At 44.8% G+C, this 15,494-nt stretch overlaps 1 protein-coding gene and 1 long non-coding RNA gene across 2 annotated transcripts in view; one reads left to right on the top strand and one right to left on the bottom strand.

The window, feature by feature from the left end:
• The window catches only part of LOC140730698 (uncharacterized), a 119,208-nt gene that overhangs the window by 92,006 nt on the left and 11,708 nt on the right, over nt 1-15,494 (bottom strand). The gene's annotated exons all lie outside the window — the stretch shown is intronic.
• LOC140730696 (acetyl-coenzyme A synthetase 2-like, mitochondrial) overlaps nt 7,641-15,494 on the top strand; it is a 71,059-nt gene continuing 63,205 nt past the window's right edge. The window contains exon 1 of the mRNA XM_073051486.1: nt 7,641-8,181. Within this exon, the coding sequence (XP_072907587.1) occupies nt 7,824-8,181 (358 nt within the window). The 5' untranslated portion in view covers nt 7,641-7,823. The remainder of the gene's footprint in view (nt 8,182-15,494) is intronic.

The following is a 15,494-nucleotide window of genomic DNA, read 5'->3' as shown; positions in this document are numbered from 1 at the left end:
CTCTCTGGTGAAGGGATCCAGAAGAAGCATTTTTCTCAGGGTGAAAAATATTTCGCCACACTGTCTCCGTGGGAGCTTCCTGTGCAGATTGTTTGCTGCACGTTCTACACTACAACTGTGATTACAATTCTAATGTTTACAATTAGTGTTATTTGTCACATGCACATTGAAACATACAGTGGAGTGTGCCATTTGCATCAAGGACCAACACAGTCCGAGGATTGTCTGGGGGCAGCCTGCAAGTATCGCCACGCCTCTGATGCCAACGTAGGATTCCCACAACTCACTAATCTTAACCCTAACTCATGTGCCTTCTTAATATGAGCAGAAACTGGAGCACTTGGACACGAGAGAGAATGTACAGACTCCTTACGCACAGAAGCTGGAATTTAACCCCGATTGGGGATCACAGGTGCTGTACAGCGTTGCACTAACCACTAGGCTACCATTCCACACCGTAAGTATATACTGAGTGTAAAAAACTTTGTTGTCTTCCATAATGGACATGAAAACAAGAAAATAATTGCAAGTGTTTCTTTTAGTCACTAAACCATTCAAAACTTTCTGTGAAGGGCATATTTTGGACATGTTCTAGTTTTGTTTAGTGCATTAATGTCGATAAAAGATTGACTATAAGATTTATTAATACTTCAACATTGTGTACACACCAAAAATATCACTGAAGTAAAACGAAATGTTAATGCTTCCTTTGGTATCTGAAGCAGTATAGAAGCTGTGCACCAGAGGGCGCTAAATCGCTTTCCTCCCCATCCAGCAGCCCAGAGATCCAGTGTTTACAGAGTCACAACAGTTTACAGAGAGATAAAAAAAACTTCCAGCGAGCAGCGGTTCTGTCGACAAAAATGCATTGTTAATGAGAGAGGTCAGAGGGGAATGGCCAGACTGGTTCAAGTTGAAAGTAACTCAAATAACCTAGTGTTACAGAAGAGCATCTCTGAATGCACACACAACACATCAGCCCTTCAAGTGGTTGGGCTCAGCAGCAGAAAAGCACAAACAAATACGTACTCAGCGGCAACTTTATTAGGTCCAGGAGGTACCGAGTAAAGTAGCCTCTGAATGTAACTTGAAGCTCTGCCAATCATGTATGATACTAATGAAACCCTTCTCTTCCAACACCTCCCTACAAAAAGACCCAAACCCTGACCACCGTCCCTCAGAAATCCGATCCCACCCAGCTCTCTCGAATGTTCCACGGCATCCCACTGGACAGCATGTTACAGAACAAACCCAATCGGTTTTCACAGCATTCCTAAGCTGAGCAAACACCTCCTTATCTTAGCAGAAGCCATCGCACTAGTCCATGGAGCTTAACTAACAGAATACACTGTGTTTTGCAGAAAAACTGCTGAAATAAAATACAATAACCATGTTCTTAACCAGGGCATTGCATTCCCCACTCACCAAAGGCAGTGATATCCTCATGATCTTGTAAGTCTTCAGAACTTATCAAACCATTGCTAACACAGTACTCAAATGAATTTCGTGACTTCAGGACCACCAATCCATTTGTAAATGGAAGTAACATATCTCACTATTGGGATTGATATAACACTTCTGCCAGGTGCATTATAAGCCTGGCTATCTGGGGGTTTCCTGACTCTCTGAGACCTGCTTATCTCATCTTCAGCTTCTTCCGCCCCAGCCACCCCGAGTGGATGCCTTCCCCTGTTTCTCACTTGTACCCGCTGGTGACTCTGCTCCCCCTGCCTGTGACTGAACTCAGCTTTATCTTCAATGACATTTCAGCCCAGCTTCCTTTTACTGTTAATTATCATGTCTGACTATCCACTGGTAGTCCTTCCCACTGTATCGGGGCCAGGGCTGAGAGATTCAGACACCTCTTCATCAGCTCTTGGGGAGTTTGCCTAAGGTTATGTAAACCACACTCCCATTTCCTCATCCTCTGAGTCTGTCCAGTGTTCATTTGCTTCCTCTTCAGGCCATTCCACTGAAATCAGCTTGTTGCCTTTCTGTTTTCCTACTTCTGTGCAGAGTTCTACAAGGTCTAGGTTCCGTGTCAGACTCTGGGTCAGTATATACTTCCTGCCTGAGGGGTAAATGATGATTCAGATGGCGAATTTTGACAGGACTATTCCCATCTTCTGGCTTCACCAGAGAAACCCAATTGGTTGACACAGTGTTCCTAAGCTGAGAAAATGGCTCCTTTTGAGAGTACAAAGCTTGAACGTGCCTGTCAGAATAAAAGGTAAAGATAACAGGTGTAAGGCCCTGGTTAAGAGAGAAAAGGAGGTGAATAGCAGGAAAAGGCAAGTAGGAACAAATGAGGTGTTTATGGAGTACGAGAAATGTAAGCGAACACTTAAGAAAGAAATCAGGAAGGCTAAAAGAAGGCATAAGGTTGCTCAAACAGACAAAGTGAAGGAGAATCCTAAGGGATTCTACAGATATGTTATGAGCAAAAGGATTGCAAGAACCAAATTGGCCCTCTAGAAGACCAGCATGGGAGTGGAGCCATAGCAGACGGGGGAGATCTTCAATGAATTCTTTGCATCCGTATTTACTCAGGAGGTGGACACAGAGTCTACAGAAGTGAGGCAAAACGGCACCAACTTCATGGACCCTGTACAGATTACAGAGGAGGAGGTACTTGCTACACTGAGGCAAATCAGGGTGGATAATTCCCCAGGCCCTGAAAGGTGTTCCCTCAGACCCTGCAGGAGGCAAGTGCAGAAATTGCCAGGGCCCTAGCAGAGATATTTAAAACATCCATAGCGGCAGGAGAGGTACCAGAGGATAGTCAGGCTTGTTCCACTGTTTAAAAAAGGCTCTAAACAGAAACCAGTAAATTATAGGCCAGTGAGTCTGACATCAGTTGTGGGAAAGTTATTGGGAAGCACTGTATTCTAACGGACTGGATATATGACTATTTGGATAGACATGGACTGATTAGGGATAGACAGCATGGCTCGGGCATGGTAGGTCATGTCTAACCAATCTTATAGCGTTTTTCGAGGAAGTTATCAGGAAAGTTACTGAAGGATAGGCAGTGGATGTTGTCTACGTGGACTATAGTAAGTCTTTGGACAAGGTCCTGCATGGGAGGCTGGTCAGGTAGGTTCAGTTGCTCAGCATTCAGGATGAGGTAGTAAACTGGATTAGACATTGGCTTTGTGGGATAAGCAAGAGAGTGGCAGTAGAGGGTTGCCTCTCTGACTAGAGGCCTGTGACTAGTGGTGTGCCGCAGTTGTCAGTATTGGGTCCTTTGTTGTTTGTCATATCTCAATGATCTGGATGATAATATGGCTAACTGGATCAGCAAATTTGTGAATGACACCAAGATTAGGGATGTAGAGGACTGCAGGGAAGGCTATCTGGCTTGCAGAAGGCTTTGAATCAGCTGGAAAAATGGCAGATGGTATTTAATGCAGACAAGTGCGAAGTTTTGCACTTTGGTAGGACCAACCAGGACAGGGTTTACACAGTGAATGGTAGGGCTCTGAGGAGAGTGATAGAATAAAGGCATCTTGGAATACAGGTCCATTTTTCATTGAAAGTGGCGTCACAGGTAGATGGTTTATATAGAAAGCTTTTGGCATATTGGCCTTCGTAAATTAATGCATTGAGATGGGATGTTATGCTGAAGTTGTATTGTTGAGGCCTAATTTGGAGTATTGTGTGTAGTTTTGGTCAACTACGTGCAGGAAGGATGTAAACAAGGTTGAAAGAGTACAGAGAAAATTCACAAGGATGTTGCTGGCTCTGAAGGATCTGAGTTATAAGGAAAGATTGAATAGGTCAGGAATGCATTGCTTAGAACAAAGAAGATTGTGAGGAAATTTGATAGAGGTGTACAAAATTATGAGCGATATGGATAGGGTAAATGCAAGCAGGCCTTTTCCACTGTGGTTGGGTGGGACTACACCCAGAGGTCATGGGTTAAGAATGAAAGGTGAGAAGTTTAAGGAGAACATGAGGGGAATCTTTTTCACTCTGAGGGTCATGCGAGTGTGGAATGAGCTGCCAGCACACGTGGAGCACAAGAGTTTGATCTCAATGCTTAAGAAAGGTTTGGATAGGTGCATAGATCGAAGGACGATGGAGTGCTATGGTCCCAGTGCAGATCGACAGGAGTAGCTAGTCTAAATGGTTTTGGCATGGACTAGATGGACCAAAGAGCCTGTTTCTGTGCTGTACTTCTCGATGACTGTGTGGCTGTACGACTTTATTAGGTTCACTTGTACACCTGCTTGTTAGTGCAAATGACTAATCAGCCAATCGTGTGGCAGCAACTCCATGCATAAAAGCGTGCAGATATGGTCAAGAGGTTCAATTATTGTTCAGACCAAACACCAGAAAGGGAAAGAAATATAATCTATGTGATTCTGACTGTGGAATGATTGTTGGTGCCAGACATGGTGCTTTGAATATCTCAGAAACTGCTGATCTCCTGGGATTTTCACACACAATAGTCTCTAGTGTTTACAGAGAATGATGTGAAAAACAAACTAAAACATCCAGTGAGTGGCAGTTCTGTGTATGAAATGTCTTCTTAATGAGAGGGGTCAGATGAGAATGGCCAGACTGGCTCAGGCTGCTAGGAAGGCAACAGTAACTCAAATACCCATTGATTACGAGACGGTCAGCATTCCTGAAAGCACAAAATGTGGAACCTTGAGGTGGATGGGTTGCAGCAACAGAAGACCACAAACATACACTCAGTGGCCCATTTATTAGGTGCAGGAGGTATCTAATTAGGTGGCCACTGAGTGCAAGCTGATTGAGGATGCTCTTGTAGTTACTCTTCCGCAAAAGGCAAGAACTGGTACCACTCCAGACTCTTCAATGCTGCAGCTGCTGTCTTTTCTGCAGAGGAATGCTAGGGCTCACCAGCTGCTTTGCTGCACAGAATCCTCACTGCTGAGTTACACTGTGTCTCGTACCGGCCCAGCTCACTAGATGAAAGTGGTGAATGCACAGTGGCAGGACCATGGCAGAGGGCAGCAGGGTGCCAATAGGACTTCCACCTCACAGCTGTACACCCTGAGAACTTACTCCCACATTGCCTTTAAAGCCCCCCCAAGGAGGTATGCTTAGCCCACTCCTCTAATCTTTCTACACCCATGACTAGGTACAGCTGACAACACAACTAATATTGGCAGAATTTCAGATGGTGATAGGAAGGCATTTAGGAGTGAGATGGATCAGCTGGGTGAGTGGTGTCACAGTAACAACCTTGCACTCAATGTCAGTAAGACTAAGGAATCGACTGTGGACTTCAGGAAGGGTAAGACAAGGGCACACACACCAGTCCTTATTGAGGGATCAGTAGTGGAAAGGGTGAGCTTTTCCAGGTTCCTGGGTGTCAGCATCTCTGAGCATCTATCCTGGGCCCAACACATTGATGCAATTACAAAGAAGACAAGACTGTGGCTATGTTTCATCAGGAGTTTGAGGAGATTTGGTTTGTCACTAAAGACAGGTGCACCGCAGAGAGCAATCTAACTGGTTGAATCACCATCTGGTATGGGAGGGTGGGGTGGGAAGCACTGCTTAGGATCGAAATAAGCTGCAGAAAGTCCACTCCATCATGGACACTGGCCTCCCCAGCATCCAGGATATCTTCAAGGAGCAATGCCCCAAAAAGACACATCCAACATTTAGGACCCCCATCACCCAGGACATAAGACCATTAGACCATAAGTTATAGAGCAGATTTAGGCCATGTGGCCCATCGAATCTGCTCTGCCCTTTCGTCATGGCTGAGCCAGTTTCACTCTCAGCCCCAATCTCCTGTCTTCTCCCCATATCACTTCATGCCCTGACCAGTCAAGAACCTATCAACCTCTGCCTTAAATATACATAAAGACGGCCTGCACAGTAATCTGTGGCAACGAATTCCGCTGACTCACCACTCTCTGGATAAACAAATGCTTCCTCATCTCCATTCTAAAAGGATGTCCCTCTATTCTGAGGCTATGCCCTCTGGTTCTAGACTCTCCCATCATAGGAAACATCATCTTCACATCCACTCTATCAAGGCCTTTGACCATTTGATAGGTCATCCCTCATTCTGCTGAATTCTAGTGAATACAGGCCCTGAGCCATCAAATACTCTTCACTTAAGAAAATCCTGGAATCATTTTTGTGAACCTCCTTTGAACCCTCTCCAGTTTCAGCTCAACCTTTCTAAGGGGCCCAAAACTGCTCACAATACTCCAAGTGAGGCCTCGCCAGAGCCTTATAAAGCCTCAACATTACATCCTTGCTTTTATATTCTAGTCCCCTTGAAATGAATGCTAACATTGCATTTTTCTTCCTCAACACAGACTCAAACCTGCAAGTTAACCTTTAGGGAATCCTGCACAAAGATTCCCAAGTTACTTTGTGTCTCTTACTTTTGAATTTTCTCTCTATTTAGAAAATCATCTACTCTTTTATTTCTTCTACCAAAGTGCAAGACTAAACACTTCCTGACACTGTATTCCATCTGCCATTTCTTTGCCCGTTCTCCTAATTTCCTTTATTCCCACTCTTTGCCTCCTGCCAATCAGCCACTGCTTTGTCCATGCTAGTACTTCTCCTGTAATACCATGGGCTCTTAACTTTTAAGCAGCTTCATGTGTAGCACTTTGTCAAAGGCCTTCTGAAAATCCAAGTACACAACATCCACCGATTCTCCTTTATCTCTCTTGCTTGTTATTATTTTCAAAGAATTCCAATAGACTTGTCTGGCAAGATTTTCCCTGGATTTTCCACGCTGTTCTTGGCCTATTTCATGATGTGCCTCCAAGTACCCTGAAACCACATCCTTAACCATCGACTCCGACATCTTCCCAAACACTGAGGTCCGACTAACTGGCCCATAGTTTCCTTTCTTCTGCCTCTCTCCCTTCTTGAAGAGTGGAGTGTCTTCTGCAATTTTCCAGTTCTCCGGAACCATTCCAGAAACTAGTGAGTCTTGGAAGGTCGTTACTAATGCCTCCACAATCTCTTCAGCCACCTCCTTCAGAACCCTGGGGCGTAGCCCATCTGGTCCATGTGACTTATCTACCGTCAGACCTTTCCGTTTCCCAAGCAACGTTTCTTTAATAGCTCTGACCCCTGATGCTCTTGAACTTCCAGCATACAGCTGGTGTCTTCCACAACGCATAAAACACATTTCACGACGTACGCGGCGATATTAAACCTGATTCTGAACTGAATGCCTTTCTCCTAAACGGATCACCGGGACATTACCTGAAATACGGCTCCAAGTGGTAACGAGCAGTAAGGTATCCCGGCAGCTACACTGGTATAACTCACTCACTGCGAAGCGCACATAAAGTATATTTAACTGCGCATTTTGCTGTTTGATGCACATGTGACAATGAAAGCTAATCTCTAAACTTAGATCTTTACCTGAACATTAAGCTTGTTAAAATAGTTTTCTAGAAAAGGGAATGCTAGGACAGAACCAGAAGGCTTCTGTTTATATGGCGCTATATGACATTCTTTCTTGGTATTAAATTTATTACACAGTCAGTCACCGCCGTAGTGCGCAGGGTCCCGCCACAGTCAGATTGCGACAGGGGATTGATCTATTTTGGCGATGTTTGTTGAGAATAAATACTGGTCTGGCAATTTAACAAAATGCTTTGTTGCTTCGGTAAGGCCCCTTTTAGCCCAACCTTCACGCAGCAACAGCTTCCTCTTCTGGGTCGGACCCTACTCAGACTCGGCACCTCCTCTTCCACCGAGAGAGACAAGGCGCCCGGGGAACTCCTGTTTGTCGCCGTTTTCCAAGGGAACTCCTTCCCCTCCGGGGAGCTCCGGCAAACTCTTAAATAGTCCGGGGGAACATGGCAACGATCGTTGGGTGCTGCCGCATGCTGCGGAGTCCCTTCAAGCGGCCCCCATTTCCCGGTGGATCTGTCAGAGATAGTAGGGCGGCCAGAGCGAGCGCTTCTGCCCGCGGTTTGGGATCCGGGCAGATCCGATCGTTCCACGCCGCATCGCCAGCTCTCAATATCAGCTCCTTCCCAGGGGTGAGATCGTACACCGACCTGATGGACTTCTCCGTCAGGGATCCCGAGACGTTCTGGGGGACCGTGGCCAAGCAGAGACTGGCGTGGAACCGGCTCTTCCACACGGTCCAGGACTGCGACTTCAGCAGCGGGAGGATCGCCTGGTTTCTGGGAGGAGAACTCAACGTGTCAGGTACCAGATCACATCGCCCTGTGCTTGTCAGATGGCCGGTAGACACAGAGAACCGCGTTTTAGATCTGCGGTGCCCTTTCCAGACAAACGCTAGCCCTGAGAAGAAAGCTTCCTTTATTGTTAATTTACTACAATACTTTAGTCGCTCTCGGCTGGGGGACAGGATGTTCCCCGGGTGGGGGTGGCATAACGCACTCGGTCGCCTACAATTCTCTTCACATCACAGTTGCTGCCCGACCCGCTGAGTTCCTCCAGCGGACGGCGGGTTGGCCTAACAGCAGCACCAGGGACAGAGATGGCCGGGTACTGAATGGACTCGGGCTGTGGTAGGGGGTGAGAGAAACAGTAGAGCCTGCTTCACCTCATCCTGGAAAGTTTTCCTGCTGCAGATGTTTCGGGAATATCCCAATCTCCTTTGGGCCTGGGCCTGTAGTTCAGCGGAATGAAGAGGGATCTCATTGAAAGGCATCGCCCTAGCGGAAATTTCCCGTATTGGGGGAGTCTAGGACCAGAGGGCAGAATACAGAGCATCCGAATACAAGGACGTCCCTTTAGAACAGACAAGAGGGGGGATTTATTTAGCCAGAGGGCGGTGAAGTTGTAGAATTCATTGCTGTGGAGGCCAAGTCATCGGGTCCATTAAAAGAGGTTGGTAGTTTTTGATTAGTAAGGGTGTCAAAGATTATGAGAAGGCAGTAGAATAGAGTTAAGAGGAATAATAAATCAGCCATGGTGCAATGGTGGAGAAGAATCAATGGGCCGAATGGCTTAATTTGCAACTATGTCTTATGGTCTTACAGTTTTCAAAACCAAAGGTCAATGCTGGAAGTTCTAAATAAAAACAGAAAATGCTGGAAACACTCAGCAGACCAGTCAGCATTTGTGGAATGACAACTAGCTGAAGATTCGGCTTCCAGATCCTTGGTCCGATTCCAATTCAGATTCCAATTTATTGATCAAGGATCAGAGACCAACTTTATTCACCAGAGTCACTTACACGTTTTAGGAATTTGCTGTGTGTGGTGTGTTGGTGCAACAAAACAACATTAAACAATTATAAAGAATAAAGCGTTGTATAAAATTTAAAGTTAGAGATTAAAGTATGGAGATGGAATAAAATGTGCATAAATAGCACCATGTATTTACAATGTAAGCAGCATTATAAAATGGTTTAAAGTGTTTACAGTGCAGAGACTGAGATAACAGATAGAGAGAATTGGGTGGGGTGAATTAGAATGGTTGATCAGATTAACTGCCTGAGGGAAGAAACTTTTGAGATAAAACCATAAAACTGTAAGACGTAGGAGTCTGCTCCATTGGTCCATCATGGCTGATATATTAAACACAAAGTACACAGCAGATGCTGTGGTCAAATCAAGACGTACAAGCAAGTTGGATGAACTCAGCAGGTCGGGCAGCATCCGTTGAAATGAGCAGTCAGCGGATGCTGCCTGACCTGCTGAGTTCATCCAGCTTGTTTGTATGGCTGATATATTATGCCTCTTAATTTATTATGCCTCTGGGCCAGCACATCTTTTCTTAGATAAAGAGCCCAAAACTGCTCACAATATTCCAAGTGTAGTCTGATCAATGTCTTATAAAGCCTCCGCGTTACATCATTACTTTTGTGTTCTAGTCCTTTGTAAATGAATGCTAACCTTCCTTACCACCAGCTCAACCTGCAAGTTAACCTTAAGGGAATCCTGCACTAGCACTCCCAAGTCCCTTGCACCTCTGACTTTTGAATTTTCTTTCCATTTAGAAAATAGTTCATGCCTTTATTTCTTCTGTCAAAGTGGACGACCAATCACTTCCCTATGTTATATTAAATCTGCCACTTCCTTGCCCATTCCCCCAGTCTATCTTAAGTCTTTCTGCAGATATCTTGCTTTTTCAACACTACCTGCCCCTCTACCTATCTTCAAATCGTCCACAAACTTAGCCTCAAAGTCATCAATTCCTTCATCCAAATCATTAACACACACCATGAAAAGAAGTGGTCCCAACACTTGTGGCACATCACTAGTCATTGGTAGCCAACCAGAAAAGGCCCCCTTTATTTGCCTCCTGCCAGTCAGTCAATCTTCTATGCACACTAGTACCTTCCCTGTAATTCCATGGGCTCTTGTTAGGCAGCCTCATGTGTGGCAGCTTGTCAAAGGCCTTCTGAAAATCCAAATAAACAATATCCACTGACTCTCCTTTGTCTATCCTGTCTGTTATTTCCTAAAAGAATTCCAACAGATTTGTCATTTAAGATTTCCTCTTTAGAAAACCATGCTGACTTTGGCCTATTTTATAATGTGCCTTCAAGCACCCTGACACCTCATCCTTAATAATAGGCTCCAACATCTTCCCAACCACTGAAGTCAAACTAACTGGCCTATAGTTTCCTTTTTTTCACTCTGGTTCCCACCCCCCTGCCAAATTAGTTTAAACCTTCCTCTACAGTTCTAGCAAATCTGTCCCACAAGGATATTCGCCCCCCTCAGGTTCATTTGTAGCCCGTCCTTTTTGTACAGGTCATACCTTCCCCAGAAGAGATCCCAATGACCCACAGATCTGAACCCTGCCCCCTGCACCAATTCCTCAGCCATGCATTCATCTGCCAAATCATCCTATTCTTCGTCTCACTGGCACGTGACACAGGTAGTAATCCAGAAATTACCACCCTGGAGGTCCTGCTTTTCAGCTTTGTACCAAACTCACTATATTCTCTCATCAGGGCCCCCGCCCTTTTCCTATGTATGTCATTGGTTCCAATATATATCACGACTTCCAGCTGTTCACCCTCCCCCTTTAGAATGCCATGGACTGGACCTGAGACGTCCCTGACCCTGGCACCTGGGAGACAACATACCATCTCGGTATCTCTATCATCCCCTCAGAATCTGTTTTCTGCTCCTCTAACTATGGAATTCCCTATCACTACTGCACTCCTCTTCTCCCCCTTCCTTTCTGAGCCACAGCGCCAGACTCAGTGCCAGAGAACTGGTTCCTGCATTTCTCCCTGTAGGCACCCGTCCTCCAACAGTATCCAAAGTGGTATACTTATTATTGAGGGGAATGGCCACTGGGGTACTCCTCAGTGGCTGCCTATTCCCTTTTCCCCTCTTGACAGTAACCCAGGGACCTGCCTTCTGCACCTTAGGGGTGACCACTGTCCTGTAGCTCCTATCTATCACTTGTTCATTCTCCTGTATGAGCCGAATGTCATCGAGCTGCAGCTCCAGTTCCTTAACACAGTCTCTAAGGAACTACAGATCGATACACTTTGTGCAGGTGTAGTTATCAGGGAGATTGGGGTGGGGGGGGGGTCTCCCAGATTTTCCACATCTCTCACAAGGAACATGCCACAACCTCCACAATCATTCTCAGCACACTAACCATGTACTAACAGAAAAAACAACTTACTAGAAACTTTCTTATTTACTTAGAAGCCTGTGCTTGCCCAAGCCTGTTCTCGCCTAACCCAGTTGAACCAAAGCTGTACCACTTTTAACACTGGCCCTCTCCAACAAAGGCCGTTCCACTTGCACCTCCTTTCTTTTTATTTTTCCCACGTTGATTTCAACCCACTAAAAGAAAAGTGAAAGCACCCAAGCTCCTTTTAAACTTGGTGTCGTGTCAACAACAAATAACCAGTCGTGCTGATTTCAGCCCGCAGAAAGATGGCGTGAAGTGTTTGTTTTAACAGCTCTACATCGCTTTCCAGAAGGGAGCTTTTGGGCAAGGCAGTTCGCAGGGTGGGTAGTGTCTGCAGTGATATTTTTCCAGCCCCGTTCTTTGTCCTGGACACATACTAGTGATGCTAGTATTACAACAGTGGAGTGCAGAAGAGCATCTCTGAATGCACAACACATTGAACCTTGAAGTGGATGGGTTACAGCAGCAGAAGGCCACATACATGCACTCAGTTGCCACTGTATTAGGTCCAGGAGGTACCAAATAAAGGGGTTTCTGAGTGTAATTGAATTGGTTGAAGGCTTTTGTTATGGTGGTGATTTGACGATTGATGGATTGTGCACAGCATTTCTGGCTGGATGGGTCAGTCTAGTATTTGGCTCTCAAATATCATCATTTCTGATAGGGGATTGTCATTACCAGCAAGGTGGCAGAGAGGTGGGTTCAACAGCTTAGAAAAGTAAGGATAATGTAAAAGGAGGGGATGTGCATGAGAGATTAATAAAGTCTCTTGAATAAAGAAAAAGACAAAACATTTTTAAAGGGATCGGAATTTAACTTCAGGCAACATGGAGGCAAAATTGAAAAGTGTGATAAATGCAGGCTGAAATCATTATATCTGAATGCACACAATATAGATAATAAGGGAGATGATCTTGTAGTGCAGTTGGTAATTGGCAGGTATGATGTTGTGTACTGAGTCGTGGCTGAAAGGAGATTATAGTTGGGAGCTTAACATCCAAGGATACACATTGTATGGAAAGAACAGGCAGAAGGATAGAGTTATTGGGGTGGTTTTACAACAAAGAACATAGAACATAGAAATTTACAGCAAATTACAGGCCCTTTGGCCCACAATTTTGTGCTGACCAAGTAACCTAATCTAGAAGCTGCCTAGAATTCCCCTAGTGCATAGCCCTCTATTTTTCTAAGCTCCATGTGCCTATCTAAGAGACGCTTAAAACACCCCATTGTATCCGCTTCCACCACCGCCACCAGCAGTGCATTCCACATGCCCACCACCCTCTGTGTGAGAAACTTACCCCTGACATCCCCTCGGTACCCATTTCCAAGCACCTTAAAACTATGCCTCCTCATTAGCCATTTCAGCCCTGGGAAAAAGCCTCTGGCTATCCACACGATCAATGCCCCTCATCATCTTATACACCTCTATCAGGTCACCTCTCATCCTCCGTCACTCCAAGAAGAAAAGGCCGAGTTCACTCAACCTGTTCTCATAAGGTACACCCTCTAATTCAGGCAACATTCTTGTAAATCTCCTCTGCACTCTCTCTATAGTATCCACACCCTTCCTGTAGCGAGGTGACCAGAACTGAACACAGTACTCCAAGTGGTTCTGACCAAGGTCTTATATAGCTCTAACATTACCTCAGTTCCACGGTTGATGAATGCCAACACACCATACGCCTTCTTAACAACACTGTCAACCTGCGCAGCAGCTTTGAGTGTCCGATCAACATGGACCCTAGGATCTCTCAGATTCTCCACACTGCCAAGAGTCTTACCATCTATATTATATTCTGCCTTCAAATTGGACCTACCAAAATGAACTGCTCCACACTTATCTGGGTGAAGTTGATCTGCCACTTCTCAGCCCAGTTCTGCATCCTATCGATGTCCCGCTGTAACCTCTGACAACCCTCCAGACTATCCATAATATCCCCAATCTTTGTGTCATCAGCAAACATACTAATCCACCCTTCTACTTCTTCATCCAGGTCATTTATAAAAATCACAAAGAGGAGGGGTCCAGAATAGATCCCTGTGGAACATCAAAGGTCACTGACCTCCATGCAGAATATGAGCCAGCTACAACCACTCTTTGCCTTCTGTGGGCAAGCCAGTTCTGGATCCACAAAGCCAGATCCCCTTGGATCCCATGCCTTCTTACTTTTTGAAGGAGCCTTGCATGGGGAACTTTATCAAATGCCTTACTGAAATCCATATACACTACATCCACTACTCCGCCTTCATCAATGTATTTTGTTATATCCTCAAAGAATTCACTTAGGCTCATAAGGCATGACCTGCCCTTGACAAAACTATGCTGACTATCACTAATCAGATACATCTCTTCAAATGCTCATAAATCCTGCCTCTCAGGATCTTTTTCAACAATTTGCCCACCACTGAAGTCAGACTCACTGGTCTATAATTTCTTGGGCTATCTCTACTCCCTTTCTTGAACAAGGGAACAACATTTGCAACCCTCCAATCCTCTGGCACCTCTCCCATCCCTATTGATGATGCAAAGATCATCACAAGAGGCTCAGCAATCTCCTCCCTCGCCTCCCACAGTAGCCTGGGGTATATCTTATCCGGTCCCAGTGATTTATCTAACTTAATGCTTTTCAAAAGCTCCAGCACATCTTCTTTCTTAATGTCTATACGCTTAAGTGTTTCAGTCTGCTGTAAGTCATCCCCACAATTGCTAGGGTCTTTTCCCCTGGTGAATACTGAAGTAAGGTATTAATTAAGTACCTCTGCTATCTCCTCCGACTCCATGCACACGTTTCCACTAACACACCTGATTGGTCCTATTCTCACACGGCTCATACTATCGATGCAATGCTCCTCAGACAGGATGAAGAGGTCAATACTCCCCAATGCCATTAGGCTTTACAATTCAACCGCCAGGACTTAAGAACTTTTTAAAAGCTATTATTAATGCTTTTTGAGATAGTGATTTAGATGCATATCATATTTTTTACTGAGTTAAGTATTGTATGTAATTAGTTTTGCTACAACAAGTGTATGGGACATTGGAAAAAAAGTTGAATTTCCCCATGGGGATGAATAAAGTATCTATCTATCTATCTCTTCACATACTCATAGAAAACCTTGGGGTTTTCCTTAATCCTGCTCACCAAGGCCTTCTGATGGCCCATTCTGGCTCTTCTAATTCTATTCTTAAGCTCCTTCCTAGCAACCTTGTAATTTTCTAGTGTCCTAACAGTGCCTAGTTTCTTGAACCTTTTGTAAGCTTTTCTTTTCTTCTTAACTAGATTTTCTAGATACTCTGTACACCATGGTTCTTTTACTCTACCGTCCTTCCCCTGCCTCAATGGAACATATCTATGCAGGACTCCATGCAAATGTTCGCTAAACATTTGCCACATTTCTGCCATGCATTTCCCTGAGGACATCTGCTCCCAATTTATGCTCCCAAATTCCTGCCTAGTAGCATCATATTTCCCCCTACCCCAATTAAATGTTTTCCCAAATTGTTTTGCAGGTAAGTAATGAAATAAAATCCTTAGAAAGAAGTGACATAGGATCAGAAGATGCAAAATACTTGTGGGTAGAGTTGAGAAACTGCAAAGGTAAAAAGACCCTGATAGAGCTAGTTAGTTTGTTTTCTGTGCTTAGTGAGTCCGTTATTAAGGATGAGGTTTCACGGTACGTGGGGGCACAGGATATAATAGGCTGAAATCAGTTTGGTTTTCTTAAGGGGAAATCTTGCTTGACAAATCTGTTAGAAATCTCTGAGGAAGTAACAAACAAAAAGAGAGTCGGTGGATGTTGTTTACTCAGACGTTCAGCAGGCATTTGACAAGGTGCTGCCCGTGAGGCTGCTAAACAAGATAAGAGCCCATGGTATTACAGGA

Source organism: Hemitrygon akajei, chromosome 7 (genome assembly GCF_048418815.1).
Source record: "Hemitrygon akajei chromosome 7, sHemAka1.3, whole genome shotgun sequence".
NCBI lineage: Eukaryota > Metazoa > Chordata > Chondrichthyes > Myliobatiformes > Dasyatidae > Hemitrygon > Hemitrygon akajei.
The sequence above is the reverse complement of the archived record's forward strand: the minus strand, read 5'-3'. Positions and strand labels throughout refer to the sequence as shown.